This window comes from Schistocerca serialis, chromosome 1 (genome assembly GCF_023864345.2).
Source record: "Schistocerca serialis cubense isolate TAMUIC-IGC-003099 chromosome 1, iqSchSeri2.2, whole genome shotgun sequence".
NCBI lineage: Eukaryota > Metazoa > Arthropoda > Insecta > Orthoptera > Acrididae > Schistocerca > Schistocerca serialis.
Window position 1 is genome coordinate 174786464 of NC_064638.1, and position 22876 is coordinate 174809339.

At 43.9% G+C, this 22876-nt stretch overlaps 1 protein-coding gene and 1 non-coding gene across 2 annotated transcripts in view; both read left to right on the forward strand.

Moving 5' to 3' along the window:
* Window positions 1–22876, forward strand: part of LOC126458215 (uncharacterized) — a 447624-nt gene that overhangs the window by 419533 nt on the left and 5215 nt on the right. Inside the window, exons 6-8 of the mRNA XM_050095145.1 lie at window positions 4517–4714; window positions 14321–14995; window positions 20982–21194. Coding sequence (XP_049951102.1) covers window positions 4517–4714; window positions 14321–14995; window positions 20982–21194 — 1086 coding nt within the window. The remainder of the gene's footprint in view (window positions 1–4516; window positions 4715–14320; window positions 14996–20981; window positions 21195–22876) is intronic.
* On the forward strand, window positions 19660–19743 carry Trnas-gga (transfer RNA serine (anticodon GGA)). The gene is given in 2 exon segments: window positions 19660–19699; window positions 19709–19743. It is a non-coding gene; the product is annotated as a tRNA-Ser (tRNA).

Here is a 22876-nt window from a genome sequence, read left to right on the forward strand (position 1 = left end):
ATATATATATATATATATATGGAACCGATCCGGCGACCTTCGGATTACGAACCCGAGCGCTTACCGCTGCGCCACGACGCTGTAGGAAGTTATCAATCGTAGAGATAATTTCACCACAACGGTTTCTTTTAACTGTCGATTTTCTCGACAACGGCTGAGAAGTGCATCTTGGTGCTTTGCCACATTACACCTCTGGCCATGAGTTTTTATTATGCGCAGTATGAATCGAATCTGAATTTCATAATTGGCGGCCTTCCCTTGTAAGTGGTACACGACCCAACACCTCAGACCACAGTCTTTGCTTTACCCAGATCCCACGGTCCGGAGCCGCTTGTTCAAAATATTCAGTGGCAAACCACTACCACTGGGGGCCACTTGAGGATCCACCTGTTTACACGGTGCACGCCTGGAGCGAAGTATTACATACTATGATACTACAACACAAGTCAGCTTCGTCGCGTGCCGAGACACTAATACAAGCGCTCGGTTAAATAACAAAGAAAAAGGCTCCGATTAATTATATTTGGATACATATTCCAAAGTAGTGTTGATCCCCTGATGTAATACTTTTAAATTTTTTTTTTCCGATGTATTTGCTACTTCACATGCAGATTCCCCCTCCCCCCCCCCCCCCCAAATAAAAATCAGAGTAAAGAGATAATTCCTTCCATACTGTAGAATACCACCCCGAAATCAGCGATACGCCCTTCATGAAAGAAATTAGCAGTTCTTTTCAGAATAGCGATAATCGTTAGATTCCGCTTTTTCTTGTTCAGTGAGGCGCCCTGATACAGAAAACGACTTCGTTCGCGTCGGCGGCCGCATAAGCAGAATGGGAAACTTTTGAGAAACAGAAGTATTACCTGCTTTCTGTGTCCCAACGGGTAGGACTTTGCCGCTGCCTTTCTCAGCAGTTGGTAGGGGACCTATTTTTTGAAGTACCAGTCACTTCGAAGCCATTAAACTCTGCGACACGGTCTCCTCAGCCCCATTCTCCTTGTTCGGGCATTAGCGGTTGCATGTTCGAAAGACGCCATGGTTTTCACATTCGGCTCCAAGCACTTGCCGCCTAGGCTCGTAATAGTACTGCGTTCATCAAATGGTTCAAATGGCTCTGAGCACTATGGGACTCAACATCTGAGGTCATAAGTCCCCTAGAACTTCGAACTAATTAAACCGAACTAACCTAAGGACATCACACACATCCATGCCCGAGGCAGGATTCGAACCTGCGACCGTAGCAGTCGCACGGTGCCGGACTGAAGCGCCTAGAACCGCTCGGCCACCACGGCCGGCTGTTGTTCATCGCCTTGCACACAGAAATGTAATGACACCCGCAATGAAGCACCACCATTTTAAAGAGGCGCGAGTAACTGTTTCGGGTAAAAGCGCTGTAGGAGCAGGCTGGGTGCTGCAAGACACCTTCGACATTGCCATGTGGTAAGAAGACATCGCAACCCCACAAGAAGACATGGCAACCTCCATCGCTTCTCGCCATGATCGAACTCTCATGAGTGCAACGATCCACCTGGTTTATAAAGAAAGATATTCACAACAGCGTCTACAGCGAAGAAGCTAATTTTGCTTCTGGAGTAGTGGCCCGTTGTCCGTCATTCTGTAACCACTACTTGTTTAGTAACGTACTAACAATACCAGTGTCAGTGTCTCAGTTGGGGTTCTCTGCACTCAATTCATCACTGCATCTGCACTTTTCTGAAGGGTGTTCTCGACAGTGTGAAAGTTCGTTGTTTTAATGTATGAATATTTTAACGCTAACTGTTTTCCTCCTCAATTTGTTAATTAATGAATATAGAACCTCTACAGGTGGCTCTCTGTCAAGACCAGTTACAACTGCGCCCGCCCCAAACGGAATGGTTCATTATTCGGTGGTTTGTCTTGCTCTGGGGCACGGTTTGTATAGGGTCAGCAGCAAGGAGGGAAGAAGTGAGAGGAGTTCAGTTGGCACACGAACCTCTCGCCGTGTTCTGCTCGGCTCAGGTCAGGTGTGCTAGTGATGGGAACAACCGATTGAAAACTATGCATTCAGTACATTTTCGAAAAGCTGTCGACTCATTCGTTGTTGTTTTACGTATCCGTTGAATTATTCGCCCATTTCTTTCGAGTAAACCAATCTGTGGGAGAACTGAACGAAAAGAATCGAAACAGTCCTTTGTAGTTTTGCACACTGACTGATCTATTCATTTTTCTTTTCAAGTGAAAGTAATCTCCACTTTTCTGTCAGTTGAACTACGTATCCGTTCTTTCAACTGAAACCACTGGTAGGAGATGTAATTGACTGAGCTGTACATTCATTCTTCTGCGTGAAACTAGTCTGTGGTACTTTCATTTGTTGGACTAAGGCGGTGGCGTACATTTGGGGAATGCGTACTCCTTGAGGATGCCCTACCCCCAGGGCTACGTGAAAGCATCTCAGATGGAACGCCAAAATTAAAATAAGTATAGTATATGTCCGTTTAGTAATGTACTTAATAGACTAATTTTTCTTTACATCATTTTCAACTGATGAATATGTTTCTGTGGTTTAAGTGGTCCCAGATACAATTTTATGTAATTAATTAACTTGCTCCATCGCTGGAGGTACCAAATTTAGCATAAAAATTCCCTTAGTGTTACGTGAAGATGAAATTGCCAAATTTTAGCGACAGTTTGCATTCCATTTTACTGAAAAGGTGTGATGATATCTATTAATTAAAAAATCATTTGAATCTAACCTTTACTCACTTATTTAGCCATTTATATGTGTGAAAGGTAAATATTTTGTACAGCAAATTACATCACTGACTGTGTGCATACAAATCACATCCATGCCCACAAAGCTGTTTTCATTTCACAGCCTGTAAAAAGTAACAGCTATAGTGTTTCACACAATGGTACTCCGAATTCCAACTTAAACGTACATCTAGGCCACATTGTAAAGTACAAGCAGCGTGTAACGAACTTCAAACCCGCTTTGCATCACTGAGGTAGATAACTGGACTAGCCTGAAATCCCTCCCCCCCCCACCCCCACCCCCCGCCCTCCTCCGCCGCATTCACTTCTGAACAGAAACAATCAGTCGTTTTGGTGTCGGTAAATCTTTATCGTTGACTGTACTCTGTTATCGTCTGTCATCACCGTTTCCACCGTTTCAGTGTCCTTTTTTTTTACCGAGTGCCAATAAAACGCTTTTAGTTCAGTTTTTCGTCCATGTTTATGAATGTTAACTGTGAACTTTCTGTTTGGATCAAGCCACCGAAACTCTCAATGGCATGGAAATGTGAGACATCATATGACTGGATAAAAAGTGGTCCTCAAGACAAATTCAACGCGATGTATAGTATACGCAAGTGTGGTTCGTATTTTGAAAATATATTAATTAAAGAAATTCATAGAAAATTAACCAATGATGATAAACACTTTTCCCGAAAAATACTGGCTGCAAGTAGCAGTATATGACTAAAAAGCGGGTGATTAAGTCACAAAACAATTTTAAAACATTTTTATCCTGTTTGCTTTCTGCTCACGTCATCTCACCATTTATTGAGAGGGAATTGTCAGCGATCGGTACAAACTAGCAGGAATAGAGACACTTACACATATCTCTGACAGTTACGTCAGTTATACAATGTTTTTCTCTCTTTCCCCAGGGAGCAGAGTCTTCACTTACAGACTTGTTCAGCCTTTTCGGTTTTACATGAACCATGACTAGGTAAATAAATTTCAGTTAAACAATAATTGTTCCTTTATGTAAATATGAGGCAAAGGCCTTGCCGCAGTGGATACACCGGTTCCCGTGAGATTACCGAAGTTAAGCGCTATCGGGCGTGGTCGTCACTTGGATGGGTGACCCTCCAGGCCGCCATGCGCTGTTGTCGTTTTTCGGGGTGCATTCAGCCTCGTGATACCAATTGAGGAGCTAATCGACCGAATCTAGCGGCTTCGGTCAAGAATACCATCATAACGACCGGGAGAGCAGTGACCCCACGCCCCCTCCTATCCGCTTCCTCGTCTGATGACACGGCGGTCGGATGGTCCCGGTAGGCCACTCGTGGCCTGAAGACGGAGTGCTTTTTTATGTAAATATAAATGTAAAATGTAGCACCAATTATATAACTGTTGAAACCAGCAAAAAATGATATTTAATGCAAGAAATGAAAAAAATTCTTATCTAAGTGAATAGACATAAATTTTGAAAATACTTAATTCTTACGAATACACTTTTTATTTACCTCACCTTGAAATAAGAAACGTTATTTGCCTCTTTGAAAGTTGACAACCCTACTCATGTAAGACTGAACAATTCTGAAAGTGGAAACACTGCTCGCTAGAGAGTGAGTGGAAAACGTTCTTATAACAGGCGTGACAATAAGAGACGTATTTAAGTCGATTGTCTCAGATGAAGTGAAACTTCTTGAAGCCGGAGAGTGATTGAAAAACATTTATACAGCTGACGTTGCTACAGTAGATCACATGTCCCACGAGTGCGAGGTGCAGACTGTGTGTCCTGTGCCGGCAGGTCCGGCTGCGCTGCGAGGCGTACACGGCGCACGTGTTCCGCGGCAGCGACGGCTACCGCAACCCGCACTGTGCCGTCTGCAACAATGTACCAGTGCAGTACTTGGCGTGCAGCCGGGCCGTCACGCGCTCCCTCTTCCACAAGGACTTCACTCCCGGCGCCTTCGCCGTCATCTTCGACCTCGGCGGCTCCGACCCGGTGAGTACCGACAGAGACTGGACCCTGCCGCGACTGGGCACTCCCACAGCCCCTCAGCGCACTCAGAGTGTCCTGACACGGTCGCCAAGCTTGCTGTGTGGCAGGGGTGGGAGGAGTTGGATTGGGCGGTGGTAACTGGTGAAGATGTTGTGGTGTAGTGAAATTAATTCACACAAAACTAATGTTATTGTGGTCCTCAGTCCAAACACTGGTTTGATGCAGCTCTACATGCTGCTCTATCCTGCGCAAGCCTCTTCATCTCCGAGTACTATTAGCAACCTACATCCTTCTGAATCTGCTTTCTGTATTCATCTCTTGGTCTCCTTCTGCGATTTTTACCCCTCCCCCCTCTGCCCCCCCCCCCCCCCCATGCTTCACTCCAGTACTAAATTGGTTGAAACGACTGATCAATAGGTAGGACAGAACAGGTAGTTGGAATTGTGGAAAGGGGTCAAAAATGAGCGGCTGTCAGTTACATTCGAACAGACAAAACTTTATTTAGTTGCCCAAACATTACAACACAAATTTCCGAGCTTAACTATCGACTGAATATGTCACACAATCTTATGGCTTAGAGGCACAACCTCTTCAATTTTTGAAACGGCTGAAGACCCATGATTTAAAACACAACTGAAAGCATATTCAAACCATCGGCTGTGAGCCATTAAAATACTCAATCAAACACCAATAAGAAAAGGCAATACAGCCAGCGGAGCTCAGAAGTTTCCGGGGGTCGGTCTGCACTTGAAATATTAACGTTCGCTTAGGGGAGACAGGTATTCGGCCCAACTATATCTGATCCGCCGGCAACCCAACGAAGAGACAGTCAACGGACCCACCGACAAGACGACTTGCTTTCCACCCGACCAGTACACAAAGAACTCCAAAAGCCAAAACGTAAAAGGCGTAGCCGCCCACAACCAAGTATGCATAACCTGTCAAAACTACACACACGTGTTGGACAGCGACAGCGCGGTGAGGAAAGGAAACTGCCTGAATTTTACGTCAGCGGCCAGGGCATTTAACCAGAACGCTAACGTACACGTCAGAAAATTCCGCTGGTGCACTTGGACTTCAAATAACCAAAACACAGTTAAACTCCTCCGAATGGTGGCCAAACTTTCACCAACTTGAACACTCGCTGTAACTTGCGGGAATACCCCAAACAGCCAACCATGAAAACCAACCGCACAATGTGAACAGTCTGGCTTCGGTAATTAAAACACCACTCAACTTTGATGTCCTGCGTCGGTGAGCCACGAACCTCGTAGCAATCGGAACAGCTGCCACACACTCCGACAAAACGTAGAGACCGCCTTCGGGCCCGGCCTACTGCGCCGCGCGGAGATTTCCTGGCTGATCCACACCAACCGACCGACTCCTCAGAGCCAGTACGCTGACCACATTTAAAATAACTTGTCAGTCAAAATCACACAAACTACACACAGTTTCACGAACACTTGCACGAAGAACTAGACAACTCTAACGGCAGTGAATGTACAATAACAGGGACGAATCACGAGTCAGCACACACAACCAGCCCATAAGCGATCGCCGGCCAAATACACGTCGTCTGGCAAGACGACCGACCAACTACCAACCAAAGTCGTCCCCACTCCAGTCATGTGTGTCGGCAACCGTCGGGCGAGTCATGGCTGTCCGAACGTCACTGCTGCCGCGCCCCGACTGAACTTAATGCCGCGTGCCAACTCAAACACTGCCGGGTCCGAACTAACTCGCAACACCTGACAACCGGGAAGTAATAGCAGTCCAGCAAAGATAATACGGCAGGGCCTATATCGATCAGCGCTGCTGCTGCCGCTCACGGGCAGGCAAGGCAGCAACTCAGTGACACCAGTAATTGAAAATTAACATAACGACATGGCAGTACGATAAAAACAAGATGTAAAATAAGAAATGGCACGAACACGAGCCACGCACGGCTCACTGGTGATCTCTTGATGCCTCAGAATACGTCCTATCAATCGATCCCTTCTTCTAGTCAAGTTGTATAACAAATTTCTCTCTCCCCAATTCTGTTCAGAACCTCCTCATTAGTTACGTGATATACCCATCTAATCCTCAGCATTCTTCTGTAGCACCACATTTAAAAAGCTTCTATTCTCTTCTTGTCTAAACTGTTTATCGTCCATGTTTCACTTCCGCACATGGCTACACTCCATACAAATACTTTCAGAAAGGAATTCCTGATTCCTGACACTTAAACCTATGCCCGATATTTAAAAATTTCTCTTCTTCAGAAACTCTGACCATCACCAGTTATTTTGCTTCCCAAATAGCAAAACTCATCAGCTACTTTAACTGTCTCATTTCCTAATCTAATTCCCTCAGCATCATCTGATTTAATTCGAGTACATTCGATTATCCTCGTTTTGCTTTTGTTGATGTTCATCTTATATCGCCTTTTCAAGACACTGTCCATTGAGTTCAGTTGCTCTACCAAGTCCTTCTGCTAGAATTACAATGTCATCGGCAAACGTCAATGTTTTTATTTCTTCTCCCTGGTCTTTCATTCCTACTCCAAATTTTTCTTTTGTTTCCTTTACTCCTCGCTCAATATACAGATTGAATAACATCGTGAGCGCCGACCGCGGTGGCCCTGCGGTTGTAGGCGCTTGAGTCCGGAACTGCGGGACTGCTACGGTCGCAGGTTCGAATCCTGCCTCGGGCATGGATTGTGTGACGTCCTTAGATTGGTTAGGTTTAAGTAGTTCTAAGTTCTAGGGGACTGATGACCTGAGATGTTAAGTCCCATACTGCTCAGAGCCATTTGAACCATTTGAACATCGTGAGCAGACTACAACCCTGTCTCACTCCCTTCCCTCTCCTGCCCCTCGACTCTTATAACTGCCATCTGCTTTCTGTACAAATTATAAATAGCCTTTCGCTCCTTTTATTTTACCCTTGCCACCTTTAGAATTTGAAAGAGATTACTCGAGCCAACATTGTCAAAAGATTTCTCTAAGTAGCCGGCCGATGTGACCGAGCGGTTCTGGCGCTACAGTCTGGAACCGCGCGACCGCTACGGTCGCAGGTTCGAATCCTGCCTCGGGCATGGATGTGTGTGATGTCCTTAGTTTAGTTAGGTTTAAGTAGTTCTAAGTTCTAGGGGACTTAACTTCTAAGTCCCATAGTGCTCAGAGCCATTTTTCTCTAAGTCAACAAATGATATAAATGTAGGTCTGCCTTTCATTAACCTATCTTCTATCAGAAATCGTAGGTCCAGGATTGCTTCGCGTGATCCTACATTTCTCCGGAATGCAAACTGATCTTCCCCGAGGTCGGCTTCTATCAGTTTTTCCATTCTTCTGTAAAGAATTCGTGTTAGTATTTGGCAACCGTGATTTATTTAACTGACAGTTCGGTAATTATCACACCTGCCAGCACGCACTTTCTTTAGAATTGGAGTTATTGTATCCTTCTTAAAGTCTGAGGGTACTTCGCCTGTCTCATACATCTTGCTCACCAGATGTCATGGCTGGCTCTCCCAAGGCTATCAGTGGCTCTAACGGAATTTTGTCTATTCCCGGGGCCTTGTTTCGACTTAGATTTTTCAGTGCTCTTTCAAATTCTTCATGCATATCTCCCTTATCTTCCTCTAAGTCTTCTTCCATTTCTATAGTGTTGCTCTCAAGGGCATCTCCCTTGTATAGACCCTCTATATACTCCTTCCACTTTTCTGCTTTCCCTTCTTTGCTTAGGACTGGTTTTCCATCTGAGCTCTTGATATTCATACAGGTGGTTTTCCTTTCTGCGAAGGTCTCTAATTTTCCTGAAGACAGCATCTACCTTACCTCTAGCGATATATGCTTCTACATCCTTACATTTGTCCTCTAGCTATTCCTCCTTAGCCATTTTGCTGTTCCTGCTGATCTCATTTTTCAGACGTTTGCACTGCCTTTCGCCTGCTTCATTTATTGCATTTTTATATTTCCTTCTTTTATCGACTAAATTCGACATCTTCCTATGTTACCCAAGGATTTCTGCTAGCCCTCGTCTTTTTACTTACTTGATCCTCGGCTGCCTTCACTGTTTCATGTCTTAAAGCTGCCCATTCTGCTACTACTGTATTCCTTTCCCCCCTTCTTGTCAATCGTTCCAGAATGCTCGCTCTAAAACAAACACCTCTAATTCTTTCGGTATATCCAGGTTTCACCTCCTTAAAATCCTGCCACATCTGCCCCTGAAAACTTCTTGCAATTTAAAATCTAGTTCCTAAATCCCTGTTTACTATTATGTAATCAACCTGACTCCAGGTCTCTTCCACGTATACAACCTTCTTTCCTGATTCTTAAACCAAGTGATAGGTATGATTAAAATATACTCTGTGCAAAATTCTACTAGGCGGCTTCATCTTTCATTCCTCTCCCTGTCCATATACACCTACTACTTTTCTTTCTCTTTCTTTTCCTGCTAATTCTAGTCCTCCATGATGACTGTTAAATTTTCGTCTCCCTTAACCACCTGAATAATTTCTTTTGTTGCATCATACATTTCCTCAATTTCCTCCTCATCTGCGGAGCTAGTTGGCATAGGAACTTGTACTACTGTGGCGGGTGTGGGCTCCGTGTCTACCTTGGCTACAATAATGCGTTCACTATGCTGTTTGTAGTAGTTTATCCGCGTTCCTATTCTTTCATTCATTATTAAACATACTCCTGCATTACCCCTACTTGATTTTGTATTTATAACCCTGTATTCATGTGACCAGAAGTCCTGTTTCTCCTGCCACCGTACTTTATTAATTCCCACTCTATCTAACTTTAACCTCTCCATTTCCATTTATAAATTTTCTAACTTGATTGCCCGATTAAGGGATCTGACATTACGCGCTCGGATCCGTAAAACGCCAGTTTTCTTTCTCCTGATAACGTCATCCTCTTGAGTGGTCTCCGCCTGGAGATCAGAATCGGGGATTATTTTACCTCCGGAACATTTTACCCAAAGGGGTACCACATCATTTAACCATACAGAAGGGCTGCATGCCCTCGGGAAAATTTCAGGCTGTAGTTTCCCTTTGTTTTCAGTCGTTCGCAGTACCTGCACAGCAAAGCCGTTTTTGTTGATGTTACATGGCTAGATCACTCAATTATCCAGACTGTTACCCCTGCAACTATTGAAAAATCTGCTGCCCCTGATCAGCAACCACACGTTTGTCTCTCCTCTCAACAGATATCCTTCGTTGTTGTAGCACCTACGGTAGGGCTATCTTTGTCGCTGAGGCACGCAAGCCTCCCCACCGACGGCTAGGTGCGTGATTCATGGCAGGTGGGCAGGGGGGTACGAACTTTCTATCAAGAATGCGAGAAACAAAGGTGATGACGCAATCATAAAGGTAACGACAGATTGACGAGGTATTCACTGTGCTTGCAAGTGGATTTCCTGTATTTTTTCAGTTTAGTATAATTATAGCATATACATAACGCCTACGACTCAAGAACGCAAGAGAAAGTGCTTTACACCTGTGGAAGACAAAATGTTAAATAGTTTATTCATATTTCATTAATTCAGTTTCTGCGTCACTTACTGGATATTCAGACTAACTTCTTCAAGAAGGTTTATCGCAACTCACTCTGTCCTCTTTGTCGCTGAAGAAGTTTTTTGAAGTTCCAAGGAAAATATTCGGTCATTTAGAATGAAATTTTCACTCTACAGCGGAGTGTGCGCTGATGTGAAACTTCCTGGCAGATTAAAACTGTGTGCCGGACCGAGAATCGAACTCGGAACCTTTGCCTTTCGCGGGCAAGTTCTCTACCAACTGAGCTACCCAAGCACGACTCACGCCCCCACCTCACAGCGTTACTTCTGCCAGTACCTCGTCTCCTACCTTCCAAACTTTACAGAAGCTCTCCTGTAGACCTTGCAGAACTAGCATTCCTTTCTTTCAGGGAGATCTACCCCGAATCGCCGTCGAGGAGTGGTACAATCTGGACCAACAGTGCCTTGACGAACTTGTGGATAGTATGCCACGACGAATACAGGCCTGTATCAATGCAAGAGGACGTGCTACTGAGTATTAGAGGTATCGGAGTGTACAGCAATTTGGACCACCATCTCTGAAGGTCTCGCTGTATGGTGGTACAACATGAATGTGTGGTTTTCATGAGCAATAAAAAGGACGGAAGTGATGTTTATGTTGATCTCTATTCCATTTTTCTGTACAGGTTCCGGAACTCTCGGAACCGAGATGGTGCAAAACTGTTTTCGATGTGTGTACTTCGACGTCGCGGCTACGTAATTTGCATGGTTGAGGGAAACTACCTGGGATAAAAGAAGCATGGACAGACTAAGAGGAAGAGGATGGAATAACCTTCGAATTTCTTAACTTAGTTTTTTTTCCTTTTTTGTAAGAAGGAAACCAGTGCTGATAATGGACCACAGAACTTGGAGGATTGTAATGCGCGATGGAGAACAGAGTAACCGTTTAAACCCAAAATTATCTGCAAAAGAGGAACAATACAAACGATTCTCTTCTTATCCGTGTTTCAGTATAAGGGAAAGTCAAATCAAAACGCCACAGATGGAAAAAAGTAAGTAAACTATTGATTATTTCTAAATGAATCGCCATATCTGCTGATGCATTTATTCCACTGTGAGTCAAGACGGTCAGCGCCTTCGAAGAAGAATGTTTGCGACTGCCTAAGGAGCAATGGTAGTATTCAGGCGTGCTCCTTTTCGTCCGAAGCAAATCGATGACCACGAATGACTTTCTGCAGAGCTCGTAAAATATGGAAGTCAGATGGGGAGAGACATTGAGGACGTTTTCGGTATTCTCAGCGACACTTCTGCAGCGCAATCGAAACAACTTTGGCAGCACGCGGGCGGTCATTATACTACAACAGAATGATAACGTCCGTCAACATTCCTGGGCATTTGGACTTGATGGCGCGCTTCTAGTTTTGTTAAGTGTCGCGTGCCGTAGTGCGTTAACTATGGCGCCGTGTTCCAGAAAGTTAATGAGGAGTGGGTTCTCGCAGTCACAGAAAAATGTCACCGTGACTTTCTCGGAGCTTGGGTGCCTGTTGTGTCGAGCACTTTGCAGAAGTTTCGCTGGAAAGCCTTTACACATCCTCCTTAAAGTTCCGATCTCTCCCCATATGATTTAAATGTTTTTGGAGCCCTGGAGGAAGTCATTCGTGACCGTCGACGTGCTTCGAACGGTCGCCTGGACACAATCGTTGTTCCGTAGTTTGGCTTTCATTGGGACAAATGTCTGAACAGATATGGCAGTTACTTTTGAAATAATAAATAGTCTACTTACTTTTTTCGAAGCTGTCTCCTTTTTATTTGACTGCCGCTTACAAAGACGTAGGTAATACGTCAATAAGAAAGGAAACCAAAAAGAGATTTGAAAGGGAATTAAAGTTCCGGAGAAGAAAATAAAAGATTTAACATTTGTCAACGATATTTTAATTCTTCCTGTAACAGGCAGAATTTGGAAGGTCAATTGAGTGGAGTGGATACTATCTTGAAGAGAGATTATAACATAAACAACAGCAAAACTAAAATAAAAGGGATGGAATTTAAATAACTCAGGCTGTGTACAGGGAATTAGATTAGGAAGTGAGGCAATGAAAATATTAGGGGAGTTTTGCTGTTGGAGAAGAAAATAACTGACAATGTCAGAAGTTTAAAAATTGCATAGTGTAATACACAGATGTACTCTTTATTTTGTGTTAAAGACGATTCATTTCGGTCATGAATCCGACAATATTCGGGCTCCAAAAAGGTATTCAGCTATGCAGTGCACAATTCCAATGTCCAATGGAACTCTTAAAATTTCCCAGTAATACTTTGAGCCCAAAAGGAATAGAGTTGGTACAGGCGTGGTTTATGTTTACAAGACATGAATCTCACAAGCAGGCAGCTGTATTTATGGAACGTTTTAAGAGTTTCATTATGCATTGCAATTGTACAATCCGTAGCTGAATATCTTCTTGAGACCCGAAGATGGTCAGGTTAATGACCGAAATCGATCTTGTTTAATAAAAGTAAAGTAGTAAAGCTGTGTATTGTACAGTGTAATTTTTAACCTTCATTCTACATCTACATATATACTCCGCTAGCCACCAAGCTGTGTGTGACGGAGGGCACAATTCTCGCCAAAGCCATATCCCCCCTTTGTTCCTCACGCGGATCGCGCGAGGGAATAAACAATTGTCCCTTACCTTTGAATGATCATTGCGCGATTTGAAAGTTAGTGGTAATAATATATGCTCTACATTCTCGGCGAAGGTCGGATTTCAGGATTTAGTGAGCAGCCCATTCCGTTTAGCGCGCCGTCTATCTGCAAGTGTGTCCCACTTCAAACTTTCTATGAGATTTGTAACGCTCCCGCGATGGCTAAATGTACCAGTCACGGATCTTGCCGCTCTTCTTTGGACCTTCTCAGTCTCTTGTATCAGACCCAACTGATAAGGGCCCCGTACAAATGAACAATACTCTAAGACTGGACGAACCAACGTATTGTAAGCTATTTCCTTTGTTGAAGGACTGCATCGCTTCAGGATTCTGCCAATAAACCGCATTCTAGAATGGAATGGCTCTGAGCACTATGGGACTCGACTGCTGAGGTCATTAGTCCTCTAGAACTTAGAACTAGTTAAACCTAACTAACCTAAGGACATCACAAACATCCATGCCCGAGGCAGGATTCGAACCTGCGACCGTAGCGGTCTTGCGATTCCAGACTGCAGCGCCTTTAACCGCACGGCCACTTCAGCCGGCCGCATTCTAGAGTTTGCCTTACCCGCTACTTGTGTAATCTGATCATTCCATTTGAGACCATATCGATCAGTTACACCCAGATACTTGACGGATGTTACCGCTTCCAAAGACTGGGCATTTATTTTGTACTCATAGATTAATGGGGATTTTCGCCTTGTTATACGCGGTAGGTTACACTTACGAATATTGATAGATAATTGACATTCATTACACCACGCATTTATTTTCTGCAAATCCTCATTGATTTGTTCACAGCTTTCGTGTGATACTACTTTCCTGTAGACTACAGCATCATCGGCAAACAGTCTAATGCCGTTGTCAATACCATTAACCAGATCGTTTAAGTAAATCGATCTAGTTGATGATTAAAGCAGGCGAGCACCACCAACACAAAATATTTCTGATGGCAGAAGTAAAGAGACTATAAATTTCAAAACAAAATACAAGCTTTTCAAACGCGATCTTACAGAAGAACGCTGTAGACAGATAGACCAGGTAACTAATGAAGATATACCGATTCGAATTGGGGAGAAAAGAAATGTGTGTCACAACTCCATTTAAAAAAGGTATCATTTGGTTACAATACATTCTGAGTCATCGGAGAGTAGTTAACTTGGCGATGGAGAGATTGTGTCTGGGGAGTTTGGGAGAGCATACAGCAGAGGGAGATCAAGACGTAAGTACAGTAACCTAGCTCAAGTGGATGAAGGTCCCGTAGTTACGCAGAGCTGAAGAGATGTGTACAGGATAGATCAGAGCTGAACCAGACTAGTCATCCGACTGACGACCAAAACATTGCAGTCAGTCGTATTAAGCACGAAAGGCAGCGTATCACACTGTGTTTCCGTTTGTCGACAGGTGGGTCTGACGAGTCCGTGTGAATCTGAGAACGAGCTGTACGACCCGTTCTTCCAGCAGTGCCGGTTCGTGGTGTGCACGGGCCACCGCGAGTACTACCACGGCGAGTGCATCGCCGTACAGGTCGAAGACTCCAGCGAGGAGAACGACTGGGCCGGCAGCGGCGGCGGCAACCACTCGTACACGCTCAAGGACGAGGAGGGCAGCACGCTGGGCCCAGAGGCGTTCAACCACAGCCAGTGGTACCACCCCGAAGACGCCGGCGGCAACCACACCGGCGGCCCGCGCTACATCACCGACCTGCGCGCCAACTTCTCGCAGGAGTTCCTCACCTGCCCCAAGTTCGTGCTGCAGCCGGGCGAGTACGTACTGGGTCCCGAGAACGGCTCGGTGACCGTCCCCCTGTACGGGCTGACGTTCTCCAGGACGGAGTACTTGCGGCACCCGGACGGCATGCTCGAGATCTGCGCCACCGTGGGCCGCCGCTACTTGCCCAAGTTCGGGCCCTACATGGGCTACGTGACGCTGGCAGGGCTCGGCGTGTCCGTCGTCTTCCTGGTGCTGCATCTGGCCGCCTTCGCGGCGCTGCCCGAGCTGCGCAACCTGTCGGGCAAGAACCTCGCCTCGCTCTGCGTCGCACTCCTCTGCGGCTACATCGCCTTCATAGCCTCGCAGGTTAGTCCGCAGCAGAAAGGTGCTAATTTCATTGACGTGCTCCGTATATGTGCAGGCAAAACTACATTGGTCCTCATAACGACCCGTGTGGAACAACAAACATTATGTATCTTGCTTACCACACTTTCTTCTTGGCATGGGAGTCAGTCGTCAGGAAAGACATAGTCACTACAGTGATAGATCACAAAAAATGTGCAATACAACTGTAAGGAATTTAACAGAGACCCTAGACTTGACTCTTAAATGACAAATTGTATCTCTCCATTCAGCCTTATGCTGTTCGTTCCTTCTCCATGTGGCAAGTAGGTCAGAGATCAGACCCTCAGCCGCGAAAGGGTGCTCACTGCAGTGCCAAGGCACAAAATATATACTGCATCAATGCAGGGAAAGTAACAGAGACCGTAGTATCGATCCCCGACGAACATCTCGCATTCTACCTCATCACAAAGATTTTTGCTGTTTTCTTCCTTCGTGGTAGCAGGTGAGTTGTCAGAATCTCGGCCGCAATAGCGGAATAGCTGCAGTGGCAGAGCGCAGAAGAATCTTTGTGCATGTGTGGAGAGAAATCAGTGGTCCTAGTACAGACTCTTGAGGAACATCTCACATTATTATACGCTATTAAGCGCTTTCCTTTCCATTATATATGTGCTATTGCTGAGGTGCAACAGATGATTCATAATGATCGTGCCAGAGAAACTTAAGTTCTTCATTTTCACAAGTAAGGAACTGGTATTAAACTTCCTGTCATATTGCAATACTATACCAATCATTGCTTTTCGAAACAGCGTGCTTTCCATTACAGAGCCAAAGATTTAACGACCTAAGCTGTTACTACACCGTTCTTCTAGATGTGACAGTGTAACAGACTATGCAGGAGAGGTTCTGTGACGTTTAGAAAGCGGAAGAGATTCCGCCCAAAATTGTGGGAGGTACTGTAACACCTGCCTGGTTGGCAGTTTAATGAGTAAGAGCACTGCTCGTGAAAGGCAATGTTCCGACTTCGAATCCTGATCCAGCATACAGTTTTATTCTGCCAAGGAATTAAAAAACAGTATACAATCTGCTATAGAGTGAAACATTCATTCTGGGAGCAAGAAACGTGTGACACTTGTTACTTTCAGAAGTTGTTATTTAAATTCAAAGAATTATTTTCATTATTACACATGTTCTTTTTCTGCTTTTGTGCGTGCCTTGAAGTACAATGTTCTTCTCTGCGAAATTTGGCGTTGCTGGCTTCTCTCCAACGTTAACCGAAAGTAACAAAGAATTGTTACAGGAAGTTTGAATAATACGTTTCACGTATGTTCTCTGGAAATTCAAGAGGGCTCCGACAACAGCAGCTCAGCTTTACTAATTTGACTGCTGCCCTGACTTCCTGTTAACCACTCATGAAGAGTGCCGTCGTTAGCGCTCCATCTATACTACAATAGTCGAATGCAGTCTATCTCAGGAAATTAAATAACTTCCTGATACCCTGTAAGTAGGCTGTTTAGGTTTTTATGTTGGTAACGCCACGTAGCGCTCTATATGAAAATCACTGACTGTGCTGTGTGAAGGCTGTGGTTGGTTTGCATTGTTGGAGTAATACTCGTCATTGTAGTGTTGGGCAGTTGGCTGTTAACAGCGCGTAGCGTTGCGCAGATGGAGGTGAGCCGCCAGCAGTGGTGGACGTGGGGAGAGAGATGGCGGAATTTTGAGAGCGGACGATCTGGACGTGTGTCCATCAGAAAGAGTAAATTTGTAATATTGGATATCAGGGACTGATATATATATTATGACTTTTGAACACTGTTAAGATAAATACATTGCTTGTTCTCTATCAAAATCTTTCATTTGATAACTATGCCTATCAGCAGTTAGTGCCTTCAGTAGTTTGAATCTTTTATTTAGCTGGCAGTAGTGGCGCTCGCTGTATTGCAGTAGTTTGAGTAACGAAGATTTTTGTGAGGTAAGTGATTCATGAACGGTATAGGTTATTGTTAGTCAGGGCCATTCTTTTGTAGGGATTATTGAAAGTCAGATTGCGTTGCGCTAAAAATATTGTGTGCCACTTTAGTGAATGTCAGAGTACGTTCAGTTTTACTCAGCTATTTGAAAATCAAATAGTAAGAGGTTTATCTGCATAGTAATTCATTAAGTTTTCTAAGGGGACGTTTCATAACCCATCTAAGAAGATCACACAGTAATATGTAAGTTGTGAGTGTTGCAATACGAACGAGTCATTGAGTAGTAAAGGCACAGTTGGCCTGTCGCAGTATTACGAAAATGCTCAGTCCTTCTGCAAAATGGATTCCGTTTCACCTCTGTTGCTTTGCACCGTTTCGGTGAAATGGGATGTATAGAATTAAAAAGATTGTATCCTAACTATGCCAGGAGGTGGCATTATGGGTGTAATACCCTCAGAAAAATTTGGGAGACAATAAGGAAAGCAAGTTACCTTGTGGCAGTTGAACAAATGAAACGAAATTATTTTAAAGAAACTGAGTCAGACCTGAGCGTGGTACATTCCCTGCTCTCCCACTGAGAGTGCAATTATCGTAACTACTAAGTGTCTGTGCATCAGTTATTTTATGACTACGAATGAAAGATGACATTGAAGAGATGTGCTAGACTGTTCCGTAACTTTAAAAAAAACGCATCCAAAGACAGTAGTCCAAAAGGAAAGAACTAGAAATCGGGACTACGCATATAGTAGTCTGTAGGTAACGTACTAGACTTGTACATAGCTGTTATTACTAACTGTAGCTTTGTCATTTTCCTTGTAATTGTATAAGTCTTGGACCGACCTGTCCTATCTCCAACAATGAGCATATATATTTAACTTGCTGTGCTGACATAACTAATCTGTCAAACAATACAATTTTATATGTAATGTAGAATACAATGTTATTCCATACGTCATCTTTTTTATACAGTTAATCAGAAAAATAGATCCACTTTAAGTAAAATATAAAATGTATCTAAATAATCCACATACCATTGCAAAGAAAAGTTTCTAAGCTATCCATTAACGACTTCAGAAAGCTGGTAGTTGCCTAAACTATGGCTAGAGTTCTCGCACCAACGGACAGCAGGTACCTCACTATAGCACAAATGAGTTGTCAGTCTCGGTGTAAAGGGCATTTCGTCTCGCTTCGGTATTGAATTACCAACTAGAAAAAGCATAACATGTTAGTTTAGTCAATATCAACAAGTCTCTGCAAAGGACGAAGTATGGGCCGAGCGTGCATTAGATGAGGAAACGAATTTAGCTGAGTTTGATGCATAGTCCAAGTAACTCAACCAATAAACTTCGAATGGAAGTAGAAATACCTCAACCAACTAACTGTATGGCGAATTTTGTGGTGCCATTTGCTGCACAGTTCCTACCGCTGACAACCGGTGTAGGCCTTGTTAAAAATGACGAAGAGGAGCATACTGAATTTTCTGGCACATGGTAAGAAATATGGATGATTAAACGTTCGTTCTGCACTTAATTTTTAGCAATGAATATACGAGGGGCGTTCAGAAAGTAAGCTCCGATCGGTCGCGAAATGGAAACGACTTTGAAAATCCGATAAAGCTTTGCACAGATGTGTTGGGTAGTGTCTCTAGTATAACCCCAGTTAGCTTCACGTCGCTCTTCTCATTTCTGAGCTCGCAGTGAGTGCGTAAAGATGTCTAGAAAATAGTGTCTGCCGCCAAGTACGAGGGCCTGGTGAGAAATTTCGCCTGAAGCTATGCAGCTAACATTACATAACTGTCGTGCTGTTTCTTCTTCAAGACAATTCTCAGCCGCATTCTGCAGGGGCAATGAAGATGCTCCTGCATCGTTTTCAAATGGAAATGTTAGATTACCCACAATACAGTCCGCAATTGTCTCCCCCTGAGTTTCATCTCTGGTCACATGAACCGCTGTCTTTGAAGACAGCATTTTGACACAGACAACGAGGTGTAGGCCAGCGTGGAGAATTGGCGGAAAGCACTGGCGGCTGCCTTCTATGATGAGGCTATTGAAAAGTTGGTACAACGCTATGACAAAAGTCTAAGTCAGAACGGCGACTACGTAGAGAAGTAGCTGAAAGGTGTAGCTAATTGTTAGAAGTAAAACATTTCTGATGTTCACTGTGGTTTCAATTTGGCAATCAATCGGAGCTTACTTTCTGAACAGGCCTCGTACATTGCACCTCAACGAATAGAAGCGATGTTTGCTTGAGGGGGCTTCAAAATCCCTGCGAAAAACTGCAACCTGAAACTCAGTAAAGTTAAACGTGTTCTGTGGCTTATCGCAGAACAATGTTTATAGGCCACCCTGTCTTGCGAAGGGAACTGTTAATGGAATCATTTACATGCTGAGCATCAAGGAAGGAACGTTGGTAAGACGATGATTTAGTCGTAGGTATTTATGGCTGCGTTTCTAAAAGCAGGCCTCTTACAGCAAGGCAGGCACCACAACATATACTGAGGTGACAAGAGTCATGGGATAGCAATATGAACTCATACAGACGTCGGTTTCGCGAACACAAGGTATTAAAAGGGAGTGCGTTGACGGAACAGTCATTTGTATTCAGGCGATTGATATGAAAAGGTTTCAGACTTGATTGTGGCCGCACGACGGAAATTAACAGATTCTGAACGCGGAATAGTATTTGGGGCATTCCATGTTGGTAATAGTTAGGGAGCCGGCCCGGGTGGCCGAACGGTTCTAGGCGCTTTAGTCTGGAACCGCGCGACCGCTAGTGTCGCAGGTTCGAATCCTGCCTCGGGCATGGATGTGCGTGATGTCCTTAGGTTAGTTAGGCTTAAGTAGTTCTAAGTTCTAGGGGACTGATGACCTCAGATGTTAAGTCCGATAGTGCTCAGAGCAATTTGAATAGTTAGGCAATTCAGCATTCCGTAATCCAAAATGTCAAGAGTGTGCCGAGAATAACAAATTCCGGGCATTACCTCTCAACACAAACAAAGCAGTGGCCGACGGGCTTTACTTAACGATAGAGAGCAGCGGCGTTTGCGTAGAGTTGTCAGTGCTAACAGACAAGCAACACTGCGTGAAGTGAAGAATAAATGTGGAAAATCTGACGAACGTATCCGTTAGGATTATACAGCGAAATATGGAATTAATGGGCTATGGCAGCAGACGATGGAGGCAAGTGCCTTTGCTAACAGCACTAGTCGCCTGCAGCACCTCTCCGGGCCTCGTGGCCATATCGGTTGGATCCTAGACGACAGGAGAACAGTGACCTTGTCAGATGAGTCCCGATTTCAGTTGATGGTAGGGTGCAGACCCCAAGTTTTTAATAACGCACTGTGGAAGCTGGTGGTGGCTCTGTACTGGTGTGGGTTGTTACAAAATGTACGTATAGTTGTGGGTTGTGTTTACATGGAATGGATTGGTTCTCTGGTCCAGCTGAAACTGGTCATTGACTGGATATGGTTATGTTCAGCTACTTGGAGACCATCTGCATGGTCAAGGACTTCATGTTTCCAAACAACGATGACCTTTCTATAGAAGGGAATGTGCCATGTTTGCAATTGGTTTGAAGAACATACTGGACAGTTCGAGCGAATTATTTTGCCAGCCAAATCGCCCGAGATAAATCCTATGGACTATTTATGTTCCATAACCGAGAGATCAGTTCGTGCGCAAACTCCTGCACTGGCAACACTTTTGCAGTTATGGACAGCTGTAGTGTCAGTATAGTTCAATATTTCTCCAGGGAACTTCCAACGACTTTTTAGGTCAATGCCACGTGAATTTGCTTCTCTACGCCTGGAAAAAGGAGGTCTGACACCATATTAGGAGGTATCCCATGACTTTTGCCACCTCAGTGTAGGGTAAGAACAGTAATGGACCCAATATCGAACCCTGAGGAACGTCGATTACAGTTTCTCCTCATGTATACTTCGACGTTCCAGTGTTACTTCTTGTACGCTGTTTTTAAATAAGAATATTTAGTGCGGTTAGGAGCAGATTAGCCTACAGTGTAACAATTGACGGTCTCCGCAGATGATTCCGACGGGGCCGACGGCGGGGTGCGTGTCGGCGGCGGCGGTGGTGCAGTACTCGTTCCTGGCCGCCTTCTGCTGGACGCTGGCGATGGCCTTCGACGTGTGGCGCACGCTGCGGCTCGCCACGTCCGAGCTGCGCGTCTCGTCGGGCAAGCAGTGGCGCAAGTTCGCCGCCTACTCCGCCTTCTGCTGGGCCGCGCCGATGCTGTCGGTGAGCATCTTGTTCTAGCCACCCGGTCTCCCATAAATCTCCTCAAGTCCACTCCTCCTCTCTGGCTAACAAGCGAACCAAATGGTCTATTCAGTCAGTTATTCTGTCGAGTGAAATGAGTCTGTGGGTGTTCTAACAACCCTACCACAGCAAAGGTCAAAAATTAATTGTGAGTGTAGTGTTGCTCACGCTGCTAAATATTGCATTTTCGGGCAACAACAAAGTTATATTATGTGGCGGGTATCATTAGAGTACAGTTAATAAAGTCATTTCTTGAAATAATGGATAAACTAGGCACTCATCTTTTCGTTTTTCCCACGCTGGTCTCGTTGTGAACTCATGGCTCAATCGTCCACAAGCTAGGTAGTGATAATTTCAAGCTCGGATGCAAAGAGGCCTAGGTGTTATTCTGCGATATTCAAAAGTATTATAGATGTGTTTCATAAACCATTCTTGAAGATTAAACTTTTGCAAGTTAGGACAATGGTGATGTAAAAAAGTAATCAGTACTTCGAATTTAAGTTACACTTCTTTTTTATCACTTTTGTTCCAATATCACGTAACTCGTTCCAAAACATCACTTCACAATATAAAACATACTTGAAAATATCTTCCTCACTGTTAAAGTTCACATTTTATAAACTGACTACAATTTGCGTCTTTCTAACATGACGACCAAAGCTTGACTCTCTAATAACCGCTTACGCGCCCAAAAATCAGAGTTACAAGTACGTCAATGATCATAGTGACAAAAGAAAGAATACACATAAGAATAATATCATTGCAATATGTACATATCGATTTATCGAAGTACCTCTACATTAATGAAATCAAATCTGAATGTTGTCACAGAAATGTGTTAACTATTTTACAGAAACACAGTAGAATATTGCTGGTATCGAGAGGTTCAGGTGAGATGCCGTAATGGTTACGTAATTCAAGTACCATTACAGTGTAACCAAATGAAAACAGTTGACACATTTCGTTGTACCTTCGGTATTGTTGAATCATTACTGTTGACTACACTCTGTCATTGCCTGTCTTTCCAATATGTGCTTCTTGCTGAGTCGCAATAAATAGCTTTTAGTTAAATTTTATGGATAGTTTATGGATAGGCGTATACTGAATTGCGAACGTTGTGTCTGATTCAAAATACTGAGAAGTCCATTGGCGTGGGAATGGAAGAAATCATATGACCCGATAAAAAGTGATCGTAGAGATAAATTCAGTGCTATATATAGCATTTTCAAAGATGATTCACGTTATAAAAGTAAAGAAATTGAAAGAAAATTGAAGAATGATGGCAAGATAACACTAAAAACAAATGAAACTGCATTCTTAAAAACAAGTAATTGAACTACTCATCAATTTATTTAAAAAACTTGCTTATATGCTTTCTTTTCACGTTGGCTTAGCTTTTATTAAAAGAGAATTGTTGGTGATTGGTGCAAACCAGTCCGAAGACAGAGGTAGAGCTTCAGCAAATTTAAATTAAACAGTGATTCATTTGAGGCGTGATCAGACCCTAATTTAAAAAAGAATTCAGTTAGATTTGTGCATTGATATCTGCATCCTTTCAGATTTATATTCAAATCTCAGAAGCTACATAATCTAGGACGCCGTGGTTTAGCTTTGCTCTCCTTGGTTTGGGTACCACAGTCATCAAAAATTCTTTGTTCATA